This window comes from Pholis gunnellus, assembly GCF_910591455.1.
Source record: "Pholis gunnellus genome assembly, chromosome: 20".
Lineage (NCBI taxonomy): Eukaryota > Metazoa > Chordata > Actinopteri > Perciformes > Pholidae > Pholis > Pholis gunnellus.
The window spans coordinates 10,494,512-10,516,726 of NC_136547.1; the positions used below are offsets into that span (position 1 = coordinate 10,494,512).

Here is a 22,215-nt window from a genome sequence, read left to right on the forward strand (position 1 = left end):
TCATTGTGTCTGCCTGAGGGTGCCAGATGACCAACCAACAAAGAAAGTGCTTTAATTGTGCCAGGTGGATTTAATTCAATCACAGAAAGGTAATTAAAATGTTTTCCAACAGCACTCTGATTAAAGGTATGGCTCATTGTGAGAGTATGTGTGTGCGTGTGGTTAAGTGTATTTCAGTGTGTCTAAATATAGTGCGTCCAACGAACATCTGGTCCAATACAATTTGGCCTCAACTTCTGCTTTCATTAGCGATAGAGCAGTTAGCACTTGATATGATGTGCTCATCTCTGTTCATAAAGATGGGTGTAGGACGGCACCATAGCGGCTACAAGGGGACAAAATCACGTGTCAGTTTGTGTTTCAAACCCGTGTAAAGACAGCTGACAACAACACAAAAAAAGGATTGCTGATACATTAGCTGAAAATGCAACATTATACAATGTGCCACGATGAAAGGTCTTACTAAGTGATTTTGGATTAAATGTCCAAAACATTATTTCAGGTCTAATGAAGAACGATTAAGATCGAAACGTTGCCTTTTTCCAGTCCAATAAAGCTCTGGGAGTATTGATCCAGGCTGCAGATACTCATGATTGAACTACCTCTCTGTATATTTCTGTAAGGGCGAAACGTTTTTTGTATAAACGGGACCACAGCAGCATTGTCACGCGTTGACACATAAAACCATATTTAACAGAGGTGAATCAGCTCCTCTCTGACGCAGTCTTAACAATAACTGATTGATAAGCCTCACAGAGGTATTCAGTCCAGCGATATTACATTAGATTATAAAGTAAGGTGTTGGATATTTTGTCCATCCCCTGAATGCGACGTGCAGCATGTTGTCCACTGACGGGTAATCATTTTCAGCCTTTTTCTCTCTCTCTCTCTCTCTCCCACAGTGGATTCTGATTATGTGCTAATGTAAGAGAATTACTGCCCTTATCTTGCTTGCTTTGGCTATCTCGCGAGGGCAAATGCAGGGCAGACTGCTCCCGGGCGTGAGCCTAATCTTTCACAAATTGTTTTCCCTATCGTGTTTGCGATGCCCTACTTGCGACCAGGAGGGCTACATTGTAACTCGACCATTTCAGGTGTTGTTTGAGAAGAGCTAACACGGCGCCTGAGCAAACAGGGGCTCCGGGTAGAGTGCCGGGTCGGGGGGGGGGGGGGGGGGCCGGGTGACTCAGAGTGCTGCCGGCGGCTCGTCTCCGCAGCCTTGAGCTTTGGAGGGGACGTGCTTAAGAGCGGCAAGTTGCTTCTGTCAGGCGTGTTCTCCGATCATTTCTGGTGGGAACGGCAGGTGGCGAGGTCAACAGAGCCGCTGCGCTCCCTGCGCCGCAGCAGAGCTTAGAGCGACCGCGGCGACGTGCTTTATCTCTCTCAGAGCTGAAAAGTGGTTCATCGTGAGGGAAATGAATTATTAACGCAACAAAGAGCAGCTAAACAGGAGGAAGGAACGACGGCTGAATGAGGTGTACTGACCGGGGCAGGAATAGAGATGGAAAAAATAAAGAACACGTGAATCATTTATCCGACTCCATCCCACCCTGTGCCCCCCGACCCCAGTCACCTGAGCCTCTCCCAGGTCGTTGTTGACCACCGTGAAGTTGAGGCCCAGCTCCTCCACGTCCCCCTCGTAGCTCTTGAGGAAGAGGAGGTTGCGGTACATCTCCGGGTCCAACGATGCCAGGTGGTGGATGTCCACCTCCGCACTGGTTCCCAGAAGTTTGGACAGGAAGAAACTGGCGAAAGGCAACTCCACCAGCATGTTCTCGTACAGGGCCTGTAGAAAAAGCGTGGCCGTTAACTGGAGGACGAGTGCAGGACAAGGATGCACTAACATCAGTCAATCAGTGCAAATGAGGTGATGCTCGGCGCATCAACCACAGCAATTGTTTATTGGGTGTCACTGAATAAAACATGATGATTAGATAACCAAGATAACTAAGTGGCAAGCATTACATTATTAAGTACATATTCAAAAATCCGATGACAACATGCATTATACAACATTACATTTGCCTACTAATCTTATATCAAAGAATCAAGTGATAAGAGAGATAAGATACATCAGAGTGACTGGGAGCAAAACAGAAAACACAATCTATCTTAAACCTCAAACTTTATAAATGCCAATTCTCACCTTGACCTCAAATGCCATTAAGAACCACAGCTGGGCAGGTGACTCATAAAACCCAAAGCTAATGTACTGGAATAGTCCGAAAAAAGAGCCCGTTGGAGGCATTAAAATATACAGGTCTTTATAAATGATAGCGCTGAAAACCCTGACCGCATCAGCTAAATGGATTATAAATCTAGAGGATTTCCATAATGCATGCATCTTAAACACACACGCACGCATAAATCACGGCTATTTTCTAAACACAGGTTAATTGCGCAACTTCAAACATTGTCTATTTTTTATGCAAAATAATCCACTTAGTATTTCTCCCGTGGCCGGTGCTCGTTTCAGACCATATGCGCCGTGTGGCCCCTTGAAACCTATCAATAACACTTATGCCGGGAAGAGGAAGCAATAAGTATATGAAAAAAAACCGGTAGCCTTATTTTTTCAATGCCACATACTTTATTTATGAGTGTTTATTGCCAGAAATTGTGCCAAAATGACTTGGGGCTGCAAAGAATTAATTATTATGGCCCGGGCCTTTTAATATAAGTGAGTGCAGTGGCAACGCAATTAAAGCGGATCGTGGCACCATCAGGTAGAATAAATGCCAGCAATATTGCAGGTGCATTCTGTTCGCTGCCAAATACGTTCCTTAATTTACAGCATTAAGAATCAATAAAATTATAATGCCTTTCAAACGCATCTCTATTAATAAGGGTTGCCAACCTCCCACACCTCTAAAAGGAAACTATCAGCCGCTGGAGATCAGGGAGAGGAGACGGTGCACAAGTATGGCGGGTAAGGAGGAGCAGGAGGAGCAGGAGGAGGAGGAGGAGGAGGAGGAGGAGGAGGAGGAGGAGGAGGAGGAGGAGGAAACTTTCCTCACCCTCACAGTTTACGGAGTGGAGAGGCCACTGCTGATGAGGTTGGAGGTTTTGTACTAATGAGAGACGAATGAGGCACAAAGAGAACCTCCTGCGGGTCCATATTACATAATGAGAAATGTGATTTTGACAAAGACCATGTCAGCAAACACTCCAATCAAGATTAAAGGAACTCTTCGGTCTAAAGTCTGCAGGGAGACGACCACAGAAGCAAAGAAACCTGTTTCCACGTTTCACCATTTGTGGCTTAAATCTTTCCGGCCTGACAGCTGGGTGGACAAGTGAGGAAGAAGGATGACGACCGGCCTCTATTCTGATGCTCAATCCCATTTCAGTGAGTACCCCAGACAAGCCACTCCTGCCTGTAATACATCACCCCCACAACAATGGCACGCCTCGAACATTAATTAACAATATTAATCTCCCGTGTCCTTTGAGCCGCACTGTGCACTGTGCACACTGCAGCAGTAGTGATGCAATCCCAATCTATATAAAACGGGTGCCTCTTATCCGGGCAATAACGGGCACTAAACAAATATCAATACACCTCTCAGACGGCCATTCAAACGTCCATTTTTATGGGGAAAGAGGAACTTAAGGTAGGGTTAATTGAAAGTCAAATTCAAATTAATTTCCCCCTCGCCTAATTGCCTGAACCATTAGCTATTGAGAGCACAATATCTAGGGAGTGGGGGGCGGAGAGCTTCTAGCTGCTGATTGATCATTTATCACTTGTAAAGAATACACAGGAAGAAGAAGAAGAAGACGAGGAGGAGGAGTTACGATTCACTGATAGGTGGACCAGACCGTCTCAGTGAAGAGACCTGGATGTTCCTGACTGTAAAACAGATCAAAATGCTATTACCACATGCTTTGAACGCTTATTTATGTCCTGTCTGTGTGGGCTCGCTGATTTAGTGCCAGCCAAATGCAATCACTACACAAACAAGAGGTAGGAATCATCGGCTAATGGAAGCCCTAATTGAGAGGCGACCGCTTGTCATGAGGTAATTCCTCTCCGGGTTGAGATGATAGCAGCCCAGCCCCCCCACCATGAGGAAGGCATCTTGATAAACAATCACTACCACATGCATTAAGGATGATTTAGAAACATTAGGCCCTAATAAATAGTGCCATCGGAGGAAGGAAGAGACAGAAAAACAATGCCGTCAACAGATTATGCACGGAGCTAATTGACAAAACTAAAGCCTGCAGGAGTGCCGGGTTAAAGTTCCTACTACAAGAAACAAATGAAGGTGATTTCTCTAAATATTGTCAGTTTCTAGAAGAAACGCCAAAACAACATCTGAATGTATACATGCAGCGAGTGCAACCTTGACACTGACTGCTAATGATTTCAATTGACGTATTGAGCATGAAATCAAGGCAGTCTGGGACTAAATCTTACAAACAGCTGTAATATCTTCGGATATTCTTCCTTGTTTTGGGGATTTTAAGGTTATCTAAACTCATCAGATTTTGTTTTGGAGGCTCACCTTTCCGAGGATCCTGCCCAGGAAGTAGTAATGCCTCGTGAAGGAGTCTCCGACCAGCATCTCTGCGGCGGGGTTGGAGTACAGCAGGCTCTCGTTGGTGGTCTTGAAGAAGCCCTGGTTGGGATTGAAGCCCGACTTCAGGAGCTCGTTGAGGAACTCCCGAAAGATGCCGCCGCCGTCGATGCCGGCCTCGTCCAGACCGTGAGCGTTCAGCAGATGGACTCGAATCCGTTTCTTCAGGTCCGGTTCTAACGACACGGAGCACGAGGAGGGATTTATGAAGGTACAAAAAAAAAAAAGAGACAAACAAAACATCATCCAATCAAGTTAATGGGCACAATAAAATGGGACTTTATCTTCTCCCTGAGTAATGCAACAGAGACCTTTGGGATTTTCATTCTTTACTTTACATTCAGTGTCCAGCGAATTCCAGCAAGAGCATCAAGTCAAACAGCCTTTGATTTCTAATAGTTGATGGTTACCTTCCCAGTCTGTTGGGGTTCTAATCCCATCCTCAAATGTTACAGGTTTGGACACAACCTCAGGATTATTTCATTTAAAAAAGGTTTTTAAATCTTAACGCTACTCACTTAAAAGGATTTCTGACATTAATTTATTTAGGAAAGTAAGAAACATGTTTTAATGGAAATCACATCAGTTGTTGGTTTTGTAAAATTGAAAAACACACGTTTTATGACACTCTTCCTATAAATAAACAGTATAAAGTTATAACTACAGTTTAACCTACAGGTATGTTGCTCTTTTTAATTCGGGATGCTGAATCTAGTGTAAATGTAACATCACAAGATCACAAGTTACAGCGGTAGTATAGTCTAACTATCTCAATTAAATCTGGCCAGTGAGATTATTTTCTTTTAAACGTTTGCTTAACATTTTTGTTTAACACACCCCGTTTGCAATTTCACAAATGTTTTAATGTGATAACAACAGAAAGCTGATGAAGTCTGATATTATTTTACATAAGTAGTTTTAACTGTTGTGTAACATTTTAACACGTACGATATCGACATCATTTGATATTGTCTGCAAATGTTTATTTTGTTGTTGGAGCTCCCTTTATTTTCTACTATCGCTGCCTCAATGTTATCCAGTATTAACATTTTTAACTCCAACGTATTAATGATCTGATTGTTCCTGTAAATACAGAAAATGGATGAAAAATGTAAAAATAGACTTCCAATACCATTTAAATGTTGTGCATCACCTTGTTTTGCTAAACAAACATTTAGCAGAAAGCCCTTTCTTGACCTGTAGAATATTCAAATCAAATTTTATAAAAGGTCATCTTTCAGAATAATTAATGTACAGTGATAAATCAAGGCAGCTATAACTTACAGACACATAAATGATATAGATCATGTCTTCAGCCCAGGTCTCCTACTACTCTTTTTAATCAGATTGCCCCCACTGAAGTGCCCTTTCAAATTCAAACACAAAAGAGGTGACTTAAAATAATTGATTCTGCTTTTATGTGGTCCATTATAATAATCGGAACCACAATTATGCTTTACCGAAATTCAATACTCTGCACAAGGAGAGCGCTAACCTTCATCCTCGAAGCTAACGGGAACCTTTAAGATTTTATAGAGCATAAGGAGAGTTTCAGTGACAGAGTCAACATCTGTCATCTTGAAAATGAATGAAGGAAATAACAGAGCCACTACAACACAATGTGTACTGGCAAATTGTTATTGTATTTAAACTGTGATGCAAGCCATACCGTTTTCTGGCGAGAGTTTATCGTAGGCGTCTTCATAGATGTAGTTGCGTCTGATGGTGACACTGATGCCATCGGGGAACGGCCCGTCCCCCTGCACGTCCCGTTTGTCAGCGTAGATTAACCTCTGGAAGATCTACAACACAGATGTTAGCCCGGTGGCAGGGTCGGTGACAAATCCTTGGAGTGGTAACATTTTTTAATTCTGGATTGTACGATATATCATGCATCCTTTTGTCTTTTAATCAGCATTTATGTTGGTAGTTTTGAGCAAAAAAGGGACACAAATAAGGTGGAAAAAGGGTATAAAAAGCAACAGAAGACTGGTGATCAAATAAACTTAAAACAAACTATGTCTTTCCAAAAGAAAGAAGTAAAATCAAGGCGGGTATAAGACACAATTCAGCGAGAAAAACAAAAGCATAAGGACATTATCTGTATATCAGAGCTATCCGTCAAAGAATAACTAATAATAATTAATATGAATGGCTATTTCCTATTACATGGGCTATCTGGGATTTTTGGAGTAATGCATATATCATTTTTTCTTTTAAAAGCTGCAATTGAAAACAATACTTTCAAGTATTCAGGTCAGCCTTACTTCATAATAAAACTATCAATATACGACCCAAACATCAGTCACACGGCTTGAAAGAATTATGCAGCATTATGGTCTATGTAGCTCTGTTCCACTTCTAAAATATGATATTAGATGTATAATTTAATGCATTTCCAGCCTGTACAGAATGTCGATTCGACGCTTACAATTGAAAACACTAATTTTGATGGAAAAAACACAATTCTTAGGAGGGCCCTGAAACTTTTTTAGTTTTAGTGGTTGAGTGCGGGACGGTGGTGCGTTATTACCTTAACTCGCTCCTCGAAGGGAACCACAAAAGGGAGCTCAGTGAGGATGGCCAGATGTCTCTCTTCAGACACAGACAGCTGCGGAGGCTCTAAACCAACTGCGGGAGGAAAGATTCAACACGTCACAGCGTTTCCTGATCAGTCATTCTTGTCTACTTGTGTTTACTACCCAAACATGCTATGACAAAAAATATCAACCACATTCTACTGAGATGCTAACTACAAAAATACGTCATTACAGCAGCACTCTACTTTAGTTTTTAACAATTATCTGAGGATTTCTTTATTGCACATAGTATGATAGTATTACTAATTAGTTTTCATGTGGACATGATGGTTCTATCGTCGCAAAAACGTTGATTTAATAGTAAAACAACATGTTTCTCTTGGCTACTGGGCTTTCATTATATATTGAGTGACATTGACACAGATCCTCTGGTCTTCTCCTCCACAGGGTTCAAAGGTCAGGGTCAACTACAAGTGGACAGGAATAAACAGCCTTGCTGTTTATCTGAAGGATACCATCAGGTGTGTGTAACACTCCTCTAACCGTGTCATTACCCTCCTCACTGCTAAGCGCTGTAAGTAAGACCTAGTCCACCATTAAAGACATTTCCATCCCACACCCTTTTAATTAACCCAACAGTTAGCTGCCATCCACCTGCCGGCCTTCATCCATTATGCTGATGTTTGTGTCTGTATTAAACTCTGGGTTTAGACTTGTTTAGCCCACAAAACTAAAATAGCCACATTAGCTAAGCCGCTCTTCGCCCTCCCTCACTTTGCGTCCGCTGCGGCTCAATTATTCTGCTCAATTAGTCAATCTGATCTGCATTTTCCCATCAGGTTTCCATCTTTGAGGAGAAATATGGCCTCAGAGTGGTCAATACGTTGCTCATTCATCAGCCGAGGGCCCGTCCATTTAAGGAAATGAGAAGAGGCCGGACAAACACATGGACCAGATGTGACCGAGTTCATCAGGTACTTTCACACTAATTGAATTTATCCCATACAGCCTCGGAGTGGAATTAGGCAGATCATACACACATTGTTATCAGCTTGTTTTCACACCATGCTTCACAGAAACCTGGGATGAAGCCCTGCCTGCGTCAGTGTATTTCCTCTGAGTGCCTAATTGAGGCGATGAGGAGAAAATGTGGTGATTTATCTTTGTTGAAACAGGGAGGGCTAATGACTAATGAGAGGTTGTTTTTTTTGCTATATCTGTGAAGTGCTGTGAAAGACATCTTAACATTATCAGGGTGGTTTTTCAGCAGAGTTAGTACATTATCACTTGTTAAGAGATAATCATCTTCTAGTCCTACATCGAAGGACGGCTCAATCTGCAGCCTAACAGCTTCACTCCATCTACTATAGATAGAGACCAATAACAATAGCAATGCACAGCTCCATAGAATATGAAACGCAAACATGGAGAAGGTGACTTTGGACAGCAATTAGGATGATTTCCTGGACTATACATCAAGCTGACACATGCATTAATGTATATTATTCTATTTCCTTCATTGCCAAAAGGAGTAGCTCCGTGCTGTACACCAGTACGATATTTTGGATAATGTTTCTTCACTTATTTTAATTTAAATCTTTTGTTGTTATTTTATTAATTTTGTTTTTATCTCACTCTGTTTTACTACTAATACTTTTATTATATCTTTTTATTCTTTTCCATTGTTTTCACGGTCTAGACTTGTTCCGTCTTATATTCGGCTTCTCAGTCATTTAGAAAGTACATTAAATTCCACTTACCTGTATGAAAGGTGCTCTACATTAAAGTTTAATTGATTGATTAATTGATTGATTGATTGAACAGTCAAGTGATTCCAGCTGATCATAAACAGTCTTTTCTAAGACATGGTTAATTGTCCTCTAATTGATTTTAAAAGGACAGAATAAATGTCAGAAGGTTTTCAAAATGTTTTTCGTGACATATTTTGTGTTACTGTCTTGCACACTTATCACAAAAACATAAACTTGTTCTTTCAAATACTATTGGACTACTCATAGACCCACATTTTCATAAGCTATATAGTTTATTAAAGATCAAAACAATTAAGAGATCACACTACCATCAAGTGTCGACTGAAGTGGCCCGATGCGACCCATCCTACGCGTTCTCCACACGTGTCTCGCAGACGGGACGTACAACTGGGTGACCTGGAGAGAAAATCACATCATGACCAACATTAAATTCCTGCCAAAGCTCCGAACATCCTCCAAAAAAACCAGCAGCCTTCTTTTCATAAACTTTTCCACTGGTCAGTTGTTGCTTCTGGACCTGTGCTGTTGTTATTTATTGTTCTTGCTTGTTAATTCATATTGTTCATTTGTATTCATATTTTGATTTATCTAGATTGTTCTGTTCTGGTTTTAATCTCTGTGAACTACTTTGTAACTTTTTAAAAAGGTGTGTAGATTGCAAATTTAAACTGGGTGGCGAACCAACCACAACACAAAGTGATGTGTGAATGTCTGTCCTGTCTCTCTACTTTCTTCTCTGCTTCAAACAAACAAACTTAAAAGACCTCCTCCTTCCTCTAATCAGCTGTTCGCCTGTCTTCAGGGCTGAGATGAACTGTAAAAAGCTTTTATTCTGACTTATTTTAGGGGGAAATCAACAGAAAAGCCATAATTCTTTGAATGGTCACTGACTTTAACCACTGTGATCGACTCATATCAGCTTTGTGAATGCAGCTCTAGAGTATCAGGTTTTTAATTCATTTAACAATGAACAAATACAAAATCTAAACAGCTGTGATGACAGTCCTCATGACTAACCTTGTCTGCGCGGATGTTGACCTCCTCAGAGAGCCAGTGACCTGCTGGACAGAAGGGTCGTCTGATGTCGCGAGCTTTCACCATCTTCACCAAGTTAGTGATGACCTGCGCAGCACATCAAACACAGACAGGCACACATCACATGAACCGCTCCAACTCGGGCAGTTACATCCACACAAAATCCCCTTTTATCGTAAGATGAGGAATTGCACATTTAAAGTACTTTGCGGAGTAGAGAACACAATCCTGCTGAAGAGGTTTTTCTGTGTATAGTCTGTTCAACGGGACGAGGTGCCTTCGCTTAGAGAAGGGGGGAGGGGAAGCAATTTGAGAATTCAGCCATTAGTGCGCCATTTATGGGGAGTATAAAAGAAAAACGACCTGTGCCGTCCCTCAACGTCCAGCCTTGTTAATTACTGGCGAGGTCTGCTGCTGACATCAGCCATCGGACAGAGAATGCAAAAGATCAGGCAGCGTTGGTTCACAGCACTGCAAGTACCAGCGCGGCTCTTGACCGGCCTGCAGAAGGCTCAGGGTTACAACGGTATTTTATTTTGAAATAATGTTGTGACTTTGCAACATGCACGGAGCCATTTCGGATACATGGTAAATAGAAAAGGGACTTCCGACCAATCAAAGCGCTGTGCACTGCATGTCAACATTCACACACACACATTCATTCATACAGAGGCTGCCATTCAGGATCTTAAGTAATGCACATTTACTGGGCAAACTTTAAGGTTTAAGCCTCCTTGGACTGGATGTAATGGGCTCTAGCCGACATCAGACATCCGCTAAATAACCTCGTGCATGTCGTTGCATGAAGATTCGTTAAGGGAGCTGTTATGTCTGCCATAACAGTGACAGACAGTCTATTTCCATATAATACCCAGCATAGATTATTTCAATCGAAACGTTCTTTTCTAAAGCACGCTATTTTCATAGGGCGACAATCAATCTCGGCCAATCACCGCGAGGCAGTGTCCGCAATAATGGCAAGTGCAAAACGCTGTAAAAGGCGCGTGGCGATGGGTTTGGAGCCGGCCTACCCCTTGACTCTGGGAATGAATAAGCATTCCTTAATTAGCCCATCGGGTTAAGTGCAAGCCTTAATGGGCCTTTCCCAAACTCCAGCGTGACATCGTTCTCCAAACATGGCCAAGAAGAAAGTTCCATTAGCAATATTAATACAAGCTTAGTTGATCATTTTCATTCAATTAACTTCTTTCAATTAAATAGATAGCTCGACAATGGAGGTGATAAAAGATGGGGAGGGACGACTGATGACACGAACCAAACATTAGCGTGTTAGGGGTCAGCGGCGCTAAACCGACTGTAAATCCCACCGTTCAATTTGGAAAATGCATTTCCCCTGCTCCCCACTTCTTTAATGGGTCGTTTTAGCTGACAAGAGGCCTTTGAGCAGATTTCTTATCAAAATTCCCGACATGCTCTTTGGCACCTTTCACAGAACAACCGGTGTTCTCTTTTAAATCCTGCTGTCAAACACCAACAGCCAAGAACTAAGATGCTTGATTATCGTTTCCTTGATAGAGAGCGGAGGGAAGGAGGCGGCTGAAATGAAAGGCAGGTGTGGAATGAGAAAAAGAGCCAAGGAGAAGGAAGTTAACGCTGTTTTCTGCCTCATTACTTCTGGGTAAATAGCAAATGGATGACCTCCGCGGCAGCGCTCCATCTCGTCTTTGCCTGCTCGTGCATACATGCTTGGTGTCCACAAACACAGACATGGCATGAGGCATGAGGTCACTATGCTCCAATGCACACGAGGATTATCCCGAATGTTCATGTGTCACATAGCAACGGTTTATGTTTTTAGGTATCAACAGAAAAGAATCCAACAAATCTTGGCCGCTTTATACGCTACCTTGAAGAGCTGCACCCAGCGTTTCTGCTCGGCCTGGATCCGCTGCTGCACCGCAGTGTTTGTCTTGACACCCACGCTGCGGAAGGCAGCCATGTACTCCTCGCGGTGCTCCGTTTTGGTCTCGGGGTAGGCCAGCTTGATGATTCCCAGGCACGCGTCCCTCAGACAGCGAGACAGAGACACCAGCTCCGTCAGCGTGAAGGGCATCATGGAGGACTGTGTCTGACCTGTGGAGAGGGAGAACGTACTCGGCCTTTAACAGATATTGATTTTCACATTTACATGGCGGCAAGACGGCGTGCGACCGCTGAAAGCGACTGGCGATGACCATATTATTTTTTTGCTAAAACCAACAAAATGAGGGAAATGGGACGTGTGTCCTAATCATTCATAATGTCCAGCAAGTGTAATACGATATTCAGAGTATTAATATAGCAGCAAACAACTATTAGCTATGTAAACATATAGTGGAGTAACGGCGTCCTGAGCAGAGAATGAGGTAACGCTTCCTCTGTGTGTGTTGTGATCCGAGCCTCTCTGTGCTTTGTTTACATATCCGGGCCGGCTGCACGTGCACGCTAGTGCATGCGAGTCTCTCTCTACTGTGCTCCACCGGCTGGCTAAAAGCCACTGCTCTGCTCTGCACTGCACTCATTTGGCGGCTACCACTGATGACAGAGGACAAAAAAGTTGACTACCTTCCATTTCGTGACCGAAAAACTCGCTGTCGTGCACGGAGATGAGCGAGTGGCTGAAGAGGGAGCTGAAGAGATAGAAGAGGGGAATGATGCGGTTGGAGTCCTCAAACGACATGGGAGACCCTCGCGAGATCAGCTGTAGCAGCGGCACCATGGAGCTGAGGGGGCAGACAGAAAGTATGAGTCATACGCTGTCAGTAAGTTTGACAATAATCTGCTTCTAATTAGCTCACCCGGTGATCATTTTTGTTGTCATGGAGGTTATCAGGTGCCAGAGGTGCCTCAGGAAACGAGCGTTGAAAGCTAAACTGTACAGAAGTCTGTCGGGAACAAAGAAGCAGAGATTAAATGTAAACATGTGTTTTCATTAAGGACGCAGCTCTCATCAACAAGACGGCATGAGTACGAGAGCTATTTCAATCAGATGACACAGTGAAGAACAGTAAAATCACTTTCCGTCAGTCTGTCTGCTGTGTTGAGATTGTTAAATCTTGCCCCGTTAACCGGAGGACCCATAAGGGGAAAAAATAAAAGACACTCTCCCTCATAGAATGTTCTTGGCCTTTCTCTCCCGTTTTATACCTTGCGAGGGCCGAAAAGGGATTAAATGAGCCATTAAGCTTTATTTAGGCGAGGCACCTTTCCATTAGTAAACTAGTTGCTGGCGAGGATACCCCAGCTCGGGTCATAAACAGCCCTCTGGCTTCCTGCTGGAGCCCCATTTAACTTAATGGCAAGGGGAGCAGGACAATGGAGGACGGAGGAGGAGGGGACGCCTGGCCCTCGCCGTGACCCCGCAGCGCCAGCATGCTTCCACACTCACAGTGAATTACATGATAACACTGAGGAAGGGCCCCACATACCTCGCTATAGTCGCTCTGCACTCAACGGGCTGTGGCACCAAGGTGTGAAGCTGCTCTTTGTTCAAGTGTGTGTGCGTGTGTGTGTACTCCTAAATTGCATGGCTTTTCACACAGAGGGTAAGTACAGGTGACAATAATGTGGTAAGTAAGCTAAAAGGCAAAATAAAGTGCCCCTGCGTATAATAGGCCCCTTGTTTAAGAGTGACAGTGCTGACACCTATAAGGATGCATTTAATAGGGCGGCATCATGTTTCCTCAGCAGAGGAGAGGAGTAAAGGTCAGGGAAGGAAACCAGAGCTAAGAGACTAAAGGAGAGGAGAAATGGGAATCTTGAATTTGCTGAATATTCTGATCTCAATGTCAATGCTCAAATTCCCATTCCGCCATTCAATCTACCGAAACCCATTCAAAAGTCCTGAAATGGAAATGAGCACTAGGGGCAGAGTGTCAGGCAACCCTCAATACGGCTTGAAAAATGGTTTGTGCCGAGCGCACACACGCACACACACACACACACACACACACACACACACACACACACACACACACACACACACACACACACACACACACACACACCATCTGTCAGTACTACAAGGCTCAGGAGAGAAGCGAGGAGTAGTGCTGTGGGCTCATAACAAGTGATGCGAGTGTTTGATTGAAATGGGAAACAAAGCACTAAATGCCAGCTGACATGCTGATTTACGGCCCGAGAGAACCTCAAACCCCCATTTCAATCATGGAATGAACCGCTAATAAACAAAGTCAAGACATCAAAAGGGGTTGCATGTGTGTGCACGTGTGTGCACGCGTGTGTGTGTGTGAAAAGCAGCTTGATGAATCACAACCCGATCATTTCATTTTACAGTAACGAAAGAATCTCTGTTCAGCAGAAAAAGAATAACAGCGGACCTCGAGTCACGTTTGACACCGTAAAGACTAAACGAGCGAGTTTCCACCGAAATACAAATTTGTTTAGCGGACTTCTGTATTAACACGATCAACGTCATTATCTCATGTCAACACAGGAATCACAGCAACCACTCAAAAGCAAAGGAAAAAGCTCATCTGTTAGCCCCGTTAGCGACAGAGTGCTACGATGGGTCGAAACCAAACTATCAAAGGGAAATTACACCAAATATCCGACACTCAACAAAAGTGAGATCACACTGCGCCCACAAACCTGGGCAGGTACAATTAGCAAACTAATCAAAAATCAATTTTGGTCCCGAATCATTGCACAGCTTTTAAGTTGTCCTCTAAAAAAAGAAATTATCTTCATGAGACATTTTACATATTTATTAAAAAGGCAGTGTGCCGGGCTGGCTGGACGACCGGCCAGCTCCTCTTTTTTTTTTTTTTGCTGTAAGAGCAGTAAATCAAGACAGGGATGCAATTTGCTCCCCTTAGCCTCTTGTAAAGCTATCCCGTCCACTCCCGCAGTGATTAATCTTTCTCAGTGAGCTAATTATTTTGTACAGATATCCGATAATGATGGAAGACGAAGGGCAGGATTTATGGTAAAAGCGAAGAGAAGGAGGAAGCCGTAAAAAAAATAAGGAGAATGGGGGAAACGCACTGAAATTCCTCTATATTCTCTTCAAAATCACCAGTTGACCATTGGACTCGGGCTGCATGCCTTTCAGTTTTTTATTACTGAGGAAGCTAATTTATGCTCATCCTTTTACGCAGGGTGTATGGTTTATGCTCGGGCTTCAAACGTGTTGTGAATCTTTGTAAACATCCCCACGCAGCACGTTTAAATCAACTAGCGGCAAAAGGCTCCACTAATAATTAACTAGAGCAGGTTGACTACCCACGAAGCTCAGTCTGGATCACCTCCCATCAGTCAATGCACCATCCACCACCACCCCCCCTCCCACACACACACACACACACACACACCACCTCTGACATCCTGGCTCTAATGTAATCAACCTGAGAAGGGGTAATTGCCCTCATCCACAACTGACAGCTTTCCTGACATCCCTGCTTCCTTTGCCGGTTGTAAATGCCAGTGGGTGTGGACCACTGATAACTGCCTGCCTCACTTCACCGTTATTTATATTACTGCTTACAGCGCGGAAAACACATAAAGACACAGTTTTCCTCTCAATCAGGTGGGCGCGCAGGCTCATCTCCACGAGACGTGTAAAATGCTATTTTTGATGAATACACCAGATAAAGTTTTCTTGTCATTCACACGATAAAGTGACAATGGGGTTGATGTATTTGTACCTGACTTTGGGCACCATGAGGCGATGCTGGACCATGAGTGTGTGACAGATGGATGCCATCATGGTGAAAACCTCCTCGCTGGCCGAATCCCTCCAGACCAGGTTCAACAGGGCGTTGGTCTGATGCTTCGTGTCCAGCTTGTGGACACACTCCTCTGTGATCAGCTGCACTGAGATTCTGTCATCCTGATAGAAGAGGAAACACATTAGAAGGGTTAGAAGACGAAAAATGATTTGAGACAGAGTAAGAGAAATTAAGAAAATCACATTTTCCTTTATCATAGGAATGTGGTTAATTAATATGATTATTTGCTATTTTCATTCATTGATTTTGATCTTATTTTGGGTCATTAAGCTTTTTATTAAAAATGTAATAGTTTCAATTATCTTGACACATACAGACTATATTCTTTGGGGTGTTTGAGACATATTGGTAACAGTACTTTCATATCTTTATAAAACAGCTGTACATTAAAGGGGTTACTCCAGTAGTCAAAAGATGTTAAAACAAGAATACAACTAGCAATCCCCCGTTTGGCTTTTGAGGACAGAAATTGTAATGAAAATGTGTTTAATTCATTATTTGAATGAATTATTATTAAATTGTCTCTTCCTGGGATGTTTCTAATGATACAAGTTGAGTTTTTGAAGGCTGATCCTGATGCAGCTGCTGTTAGGGAGGAAGCTCATCAGCAGTGGCATCACAAAAGCGATGCACTGATCCGACCTCATCTGTCCCGACACTGATAACTAAACTCACGGTAACTGACGATACCAAGAACCAAAACAACACCAGTGCAATACCAGTGGGTTTAACTGCAACACTAAAAGTCTTGACTATAAGTGGAGATGTTCATAGAGCATCATTGTGTGTACCTATATGTCGGTGTGTACAGTATGTAGCGTACCTGCTTGGGCAGTGGATGCATGCCAGCGTCGTCGTCCTCCGAGTCGCTGGTCACTTCAGGCCTGCTGCTGCTCTCTGACACGGGCAGCAGCGGCAGTAGCGTCTGCAGAGCCCGGAGGTAGAGCAGGAGACCCTCCTCTGATAGAGAGCCTGCCAACACAAACATCCCCTTCATCTCCATCAATCACAGTTTATACTTCTCATGAACCATATACAGTATATGGGGTGTGCAGTTCAAACATTGGCCTGTGTGTGTGTGTGCGCACATCAACTGTGCTACCCACCTAAACAGTTCTCCCCTGCAGAGAGGACAAAGTAAAACAGCCAGGGCGCCCGGCTCTGTGCTGCTGAGGAGGAGCTGATGGTGACCCGGAGGGAGCTCAGGAAGGCCTCGAATGGGAACGAGAGACGGACGTCCGACAGCGCCGGGATAAAGAAGTGAAAGATCTGCTCGGTGAACGGCGGAGAGATGAACTCCTCGGTAAAGGCTGCAAATACAAACTGCCTGTAGGACGACAAACATTCGACAAGTAAATCAATCACGTGACTCATAACACTGAATGTTCATGGGTAAATTAGCTAAGACGATAGGGTGTCGTAACATCCCCCTGCTCTTTCTGCTGCGTGAGTGCTCCAATATTGTGTCTCCAAACAGAGCTGCTTTGTGTGGCCCGGTCACACACATCTGGTGGGCCCAGTCAGATAATTAGCTGTTAGAGTCGGTGTGTACACAAGTTTCTCTCACTCCCGCCTTGCTTTTCTTCAAAGAAGAAAAGAAGTCGCCTGTCGTTTGTTATTAAGAATGTCTGAAACTGTGGGCAAACAGCTTGATATTCTGCACTCTGGGCGAGCGAGCGAGTCCGGGGCCCTTTTATGGCTCGTTGTAAATTGGTCCCTGAAGCAATTACTGCTTAGTCCACTGACTGGAGGGGACACAAACTGCTGTAGTTTGCCTTATCAGTTGAATGGATGATTTCTAAAGATTTCACAGAGGAACAAAGCCTTTCCTTTCCTGCTATCACGCCATGGTCTTTTCTCTGTACTCAAAAAGCAGCAATTTGGGACAACATCGTTAAATTTAAGCGTATCATTAAATTATCATCGTCCTATTATGTGATACTTGCTTTTTCGCCTCCTCCAGAGGAAGGTCACACAACAAGGCCAGCAGTGCGGCACGGTACAAGTAACTAACCAAAAGACCGTTGCTCAAGGACACTTCAGCAGAAGGTGTATCATCTGTGCGTCTTTGTCGCTCGTTATCTTAATGTTTAATTTGGTTTTCGCTGCATTCTTCTGGAGCAACCGCTCTTTGTGTACGACACTATGACGCTTCCCAGCAGCAGCCTCTGAAGTTACCTCTAAATGAGCAATCACTAAATAGCAGTAACAGCTGTACCTTGCGCCTGTTGTGCAGGAGGAGTAGGTAAAGTGCAGAGGTTTGAGGATGTGCTCCAACAGTGTGCTTGCCATCGGGATAGACGGAGCGTCACTGTACTCCAGACTGGAAGGGAGCCTGTGATTCACAAGAATATACAGCGACCTGTAGTATCCTGAGGAGAAAGCACAGATCGAGATTCACAAAGGATGTTAAGACACAAGCTCACTTTTTAAACCTGTTATGATATAATTACACACTTTACATGAACACAATATGCAGTACATGTTCCTGTTTGCAGTAACGAGTATAGAATTGGTGCAACAACAGTTAATAATAGTCTCTGTGACACCAAATGAAACTTGCTCCGAAAATGAAACCAAACGTTTTGTGTTGACGAGTATAAATAATTTCAAACCAGTACTAAATGAGTCATTGACTGTGACTCAGCCAGTCAGAGCAGGAACGGTCCGTGTGCAGATAAAAGTAGTCAAACACACTTCAGACCAATTGATATTGACACACATTCACCATCTCTACAACCCTTAATGTTTGACAATCAGGCCTTAAATGAGGCTGGAATACAGTCACCGTTTGCAATACTGAATGTTTCTATGCATTTCCTCAATCAAAGCCAAGACAGTGATGTTTGACCTACCTGTCTGTACCATATAGTGCAAAATCTGCTCAAGTAATGAAGCTACATAGTTAGCATCTGGAATAACAGGAAGATAGGTTTTCTCTGAAGAAAATATTTCTAGCATCCGCATGGGAACCGTCACATTTAAACTGTCATCCTTGCAGTTCTGTAGGAGTCTGGGGAGACAAAAAGAGGGACCGGTGTTTATGCATCCAGCAGCTAAGAATATGAACCCATTATTGTTATCTTTGGGTACTTTACCTGCAGCAGAAGCCTAAGATCCTCTTGATCTGAAACATACATGTCTGTCTTTGTGGGCCCACCAACAGTTTCACAAAGTGACTGTTGTGTTTCACCAGGTTCTGGCACAACCATATCTGTATGAACACACAAACAGACACCATTTGTAAGATGTACATTAGACCTCTCTGACTATAATGTAATCAATATACTTGCAATTGAAGAGCCTCAGAGATATATTTAATTCTCACCAATCTATGTGCATCCACACTCTGTCTGTAGAAAAATACGAGTTGTCTTGATAAGAGGCAAAGAGCAGGACCGTCCAACGCGCGCGGAGCTCCCCCTCCCTGCGTCTGGCTGACGCACTGGTCAAACCTGGCCCTCTGGGTGGCATACTGGAAGAAAGGGTTAAACGGTCACTGACTGTTCGCACAGACTCGTTTGAATAAAATCACAAACGCTACAAATTTACAGTGAAGTAAAGAGATGGTTCAACATGTAGAATTTCATCAACATGCCTCATTGGGACAGTCAGAGCTCATATTTTCAACGGGTAAGAAAGTAGTACCATATCTTAAAAGATACCACACACACCAAAAACTTTTCACGAATAAGCAGAAAAAAGTAGCGGCTCTATCTGACTGTGATTATGACAAAACCGTTCTAATTAAGCTTTCAGAAATAAGATACACTAACCCACTGACTCAACCACTAAGTTATCAAAGCATCTTCAAGCTCACGAGACAGGCAGCACCTTTCAGAAGCCACCTGCACTTTAAGGGTTTCATGAGCGAGAGCTGACACACACACACACACAGTGCGTTTCAATACCCACACTACCATTCTGAAAAATATTTAGTATGTCCCAAAACTAGTATGTCAAATGCACAAAATACCAGCTTGTGTCCGGTCGCATTTTGCAAGCCAGCATGCTTTTCTGGCTATTTAACACCCAAAATCCTCTGCACAGCACATATATGTGTGTGCAGGAGGGTCAAAGTTCAAGGTGCACTGTTATGACAAAGATGTCAAAATGTGATGCATACTGCATGCAACAGCAAGTACTTTGTGAGGGAAACTGCAGTATGTACTAAAAGTAGAAAGAATAAGTTGGAATGCAGCGACCATATCATTAGAAGTTATTAAACGGGCAAATCTCACAGATGCTATGTACAATTAGGCTCACAATACTCGATGTTTAACAGCTAAACACCAACCAGTACCTACAGATCGGGGTTTTCCGTGTTCCTACATTCACTCTAATGATACAGCTGACATTTCTGATTCCACAACTGCATATTTGACTCTTACGGTAATATATGAGGTCTGTCTAGTGCTTGCAGACGTACCTGTCGTTTCAGGTCTTGGTAGCCACGTATGTAGGACTGAATGATAATTGCATTCTTCAGTCGTTTTCTTTCATCCTAAGTAATAAAAGAACATACCTTAGAACACACAACCTTTGACCATGAACCCAAAATATGATAATAACAGACAATCTTGAAACTGCATGCATTTAACTTAAATTGATAGTGTAAAATGGTGGCAAAACAGATTTGTTATTGTACATGCAGCATCAATTCATCTTTCAAATAAACACAAAACATACACACGTCAATTACACACTGCACAAACGTAGTTACCTCTCTTTTTCGTCTTTCTTCTTGAGTGCGGTGCAGCAGAGAAGCTTTCTCCTCCTGAAAAACACAACACAAGAAACCCTGAAAACACTCTAAACAATAACATGTGTTATGATTATCGCTAAGCACAGACATGTGAGGAATTAGAATAACTATTTGTGAAGAACAGCAGGTATGTTGTCCTTACCTTTTTACTTGCTCCTCCAAGTGATACCTTGGGTCTTGTTTTGAAATCTCCCTCAAAGCTAAACATTGTTAGATTTTTCCCATTGACTGATCCAGAGGTTGCCACGAATTTCTGAAAGAGAAAATAAAACTGCGGTCATTATATAACACCTAAGGGAAGAGCAAGCACTGAAACAAGAGACGAAATGAAACAAAAATGAACCAACGACTTGTGATTTGGCTCCAATTTAATAGCAATTAAATTCGGCTAAAGCTAATCGATTCTTCAACCTTAACAGCAAGTGCCTGCGTTTGCTGTTTGTAATTGATATGACTAATTAAAACAGTCATGAACGTTGAATGTGGGCCACGTTTAACCGACAACACGGGTGGTTAACCTCTAGTTATCTGGCTGTCAGCTCCAGTTTGGTTGCAACAATAGTTAGCTAGCCGGTTAACTTAGCTAGCTCATGACTCAGCAGCTGTCAGGAGCTCAACGGAGCTGTTTATGTTATCTGACTCCAAGCAGCGACGGGGACAGCACACAACAAACCATTTATTGATGATGTGTCGCAGTACTGGTTCATTACATTTGTGAGAACCTTGATTTTGTTACCGTTAGCACTGCGGCTAGCTAGCAGAGCAGCTAACTAAGCACTCAGGAGAGGCTAACTTTACGGGGGGTGTATTCCTCTCCTTTGTGACATCGGTCATACGACAGGAAACTCATCTGAGAAGTAGAATCGTTTACCTTTTACTTTTGAATTATGGAGTGAGACGGGGACAATAATTCTGAGAAGGCAGTTTAGGTTAATCCAAACGTCAAGTCTTCTTTTCCTGCTCTCTCTCTCTCTCTCTAGAAATCAACACAACACAGGGAGCAGGCAACTTAACTGTTTCCGGTTCCGGCAATTTCAAGGAACCTGATTGGACCAAATTCATGTCAATATACCGAGTGGCTTAAAACCCGCCTCTCACCTAGATGCATGGAGAATGTTCTGAGTATTAAGGTCGGCCTACTTTTTAGGATTAGAGACATAATGATTGGTTTCATTATCAGAATTTCATAATATTTGTAGATGTATACATAATCACATAGATGCTTGTTGGTGTAATATTTTACAGGGGATTTTTCTTACAAAACATAATACTGCTCAACGCTTTGTATGCATCTCCTTAAAGTTGGTTACAGACAAAGGCATAGAGCATGAGTGGATGGAGGGACTGTTTAATAGTGGGCCTGCAAAGTTCTGATGGGAGGTAAGTAATTACTTATTTACCCAAGTGACACAATCATCTTTTAAAGACACAAGAAATTGTTTCACAGCTGAAAAAACAGTAAATATATACAAAAATAAAAGGAAGTTAACAAAACAATGTTGCCAGGGCCAGATGGGGATTGCTTCGTTGTCGTGGAACAATGTTCAAATTTCCACTTCTCTGAGAACTTCAAGGACTCCTAGTCCATGTTGGCTGACCAACATTTCATTTTCAAATGTCTTATTGAACTATAGCCAACGTATACAAAAAATAACTGAAAGTACGCTTGTACAACAAGTAAGCTTGATGTACTGATTTACTTCTTGAAATGCAGAGAACTAAACCAGTCAAATACAGCCCACCAACTCAATTGCTCACAAATGCTAATAA

General features: G+C 42.9%; 1 protein-coding gene across 1 annotated transcript in view; it reads right to left on the reverse strand.

The window, feature by feature from the left end:
• ube3c (ubiquitin protein ligase E3C) overlaps window positions 1-21,420 on the reverse strand; it is a 24,246-nt gene extending 2,826 nt beyond the window's left edge. Inside the window, exons 1-20 of the mRNA XM_079181602.1 lie at window positions 21,317-21,420; window positions 20,588-20,698; window positions 20,404-20,457; window positions 20,110-20,184; window positions 19,009-19,155; window positions 18,779-18,894; window positions 18,536-18,693; window positions 17,899-18,052; window positions 16,787-17,007; window positions 16,504-16,652; window positions 15,597-15,781; window positions 12,729-12,815; window positions 12,496-12,653; window positions 11,798-12,024; window positions 9,913-10,017; window positions 9,204-9,291; window positions 7,117-7,214; window positions 6,253-6,385; window positions 4,512-4,759; window positions 1,574-1,786 (exon numbers count right to left, since the gene is read on the reverse strand). Coding sequence (XP_079037728.1) covers window positions 1,574-1,786; window positions 4,512-4,759; window positions 6,253-6,385; window positions 7,117-7,214; window positions 9,204-9,291; window positions 9,913-10,017; window positions 11,798-12,024; window positions 12,496-12,653; window positions 12,729-12,815; window positions 15,597-15,781; window positions 16,504-16,652; window positions 16,787-17,007; window positions 17,899-18,052; window positions 18,536-18,693; window positions 18,779-18,894; window positions 19,009-19,155; window positions 20,110-20,184; window positions 20,404-20,457; window positions 20,588-20,653 — 2,682 coding nt within the window. The 5' untranslated portion in view covers window positions 20,654-20,698; window positions 21,317-21,420. The remainder of the gene's footprint in view (window positions 1-1,573; window positions 1,787-4,511; window positions 4,760-6,252; window positions 6,386-7,116; window positions 7,215-9,203; window positions 9,292-9,912; window positions 10,018-11,797; window positions 12,025-12,495; window positions 12,654-12,728; window positions 12,816-15,596; window positions 15,782-16,503; window positions 16,653-16,786; window positions 17,008-17,898; window positions 18,053-18,535; window positions 18,694-18,778; window positions 18,895-19,008; window positions 19,156-20,109; window positions 20,185-20,403; window positions 20,458-20,587; window positions 20,699-21,316) is intronic.
• Between the last annotated feature and the right edge of the window lie 795 nt (window positions 21,421-22,215).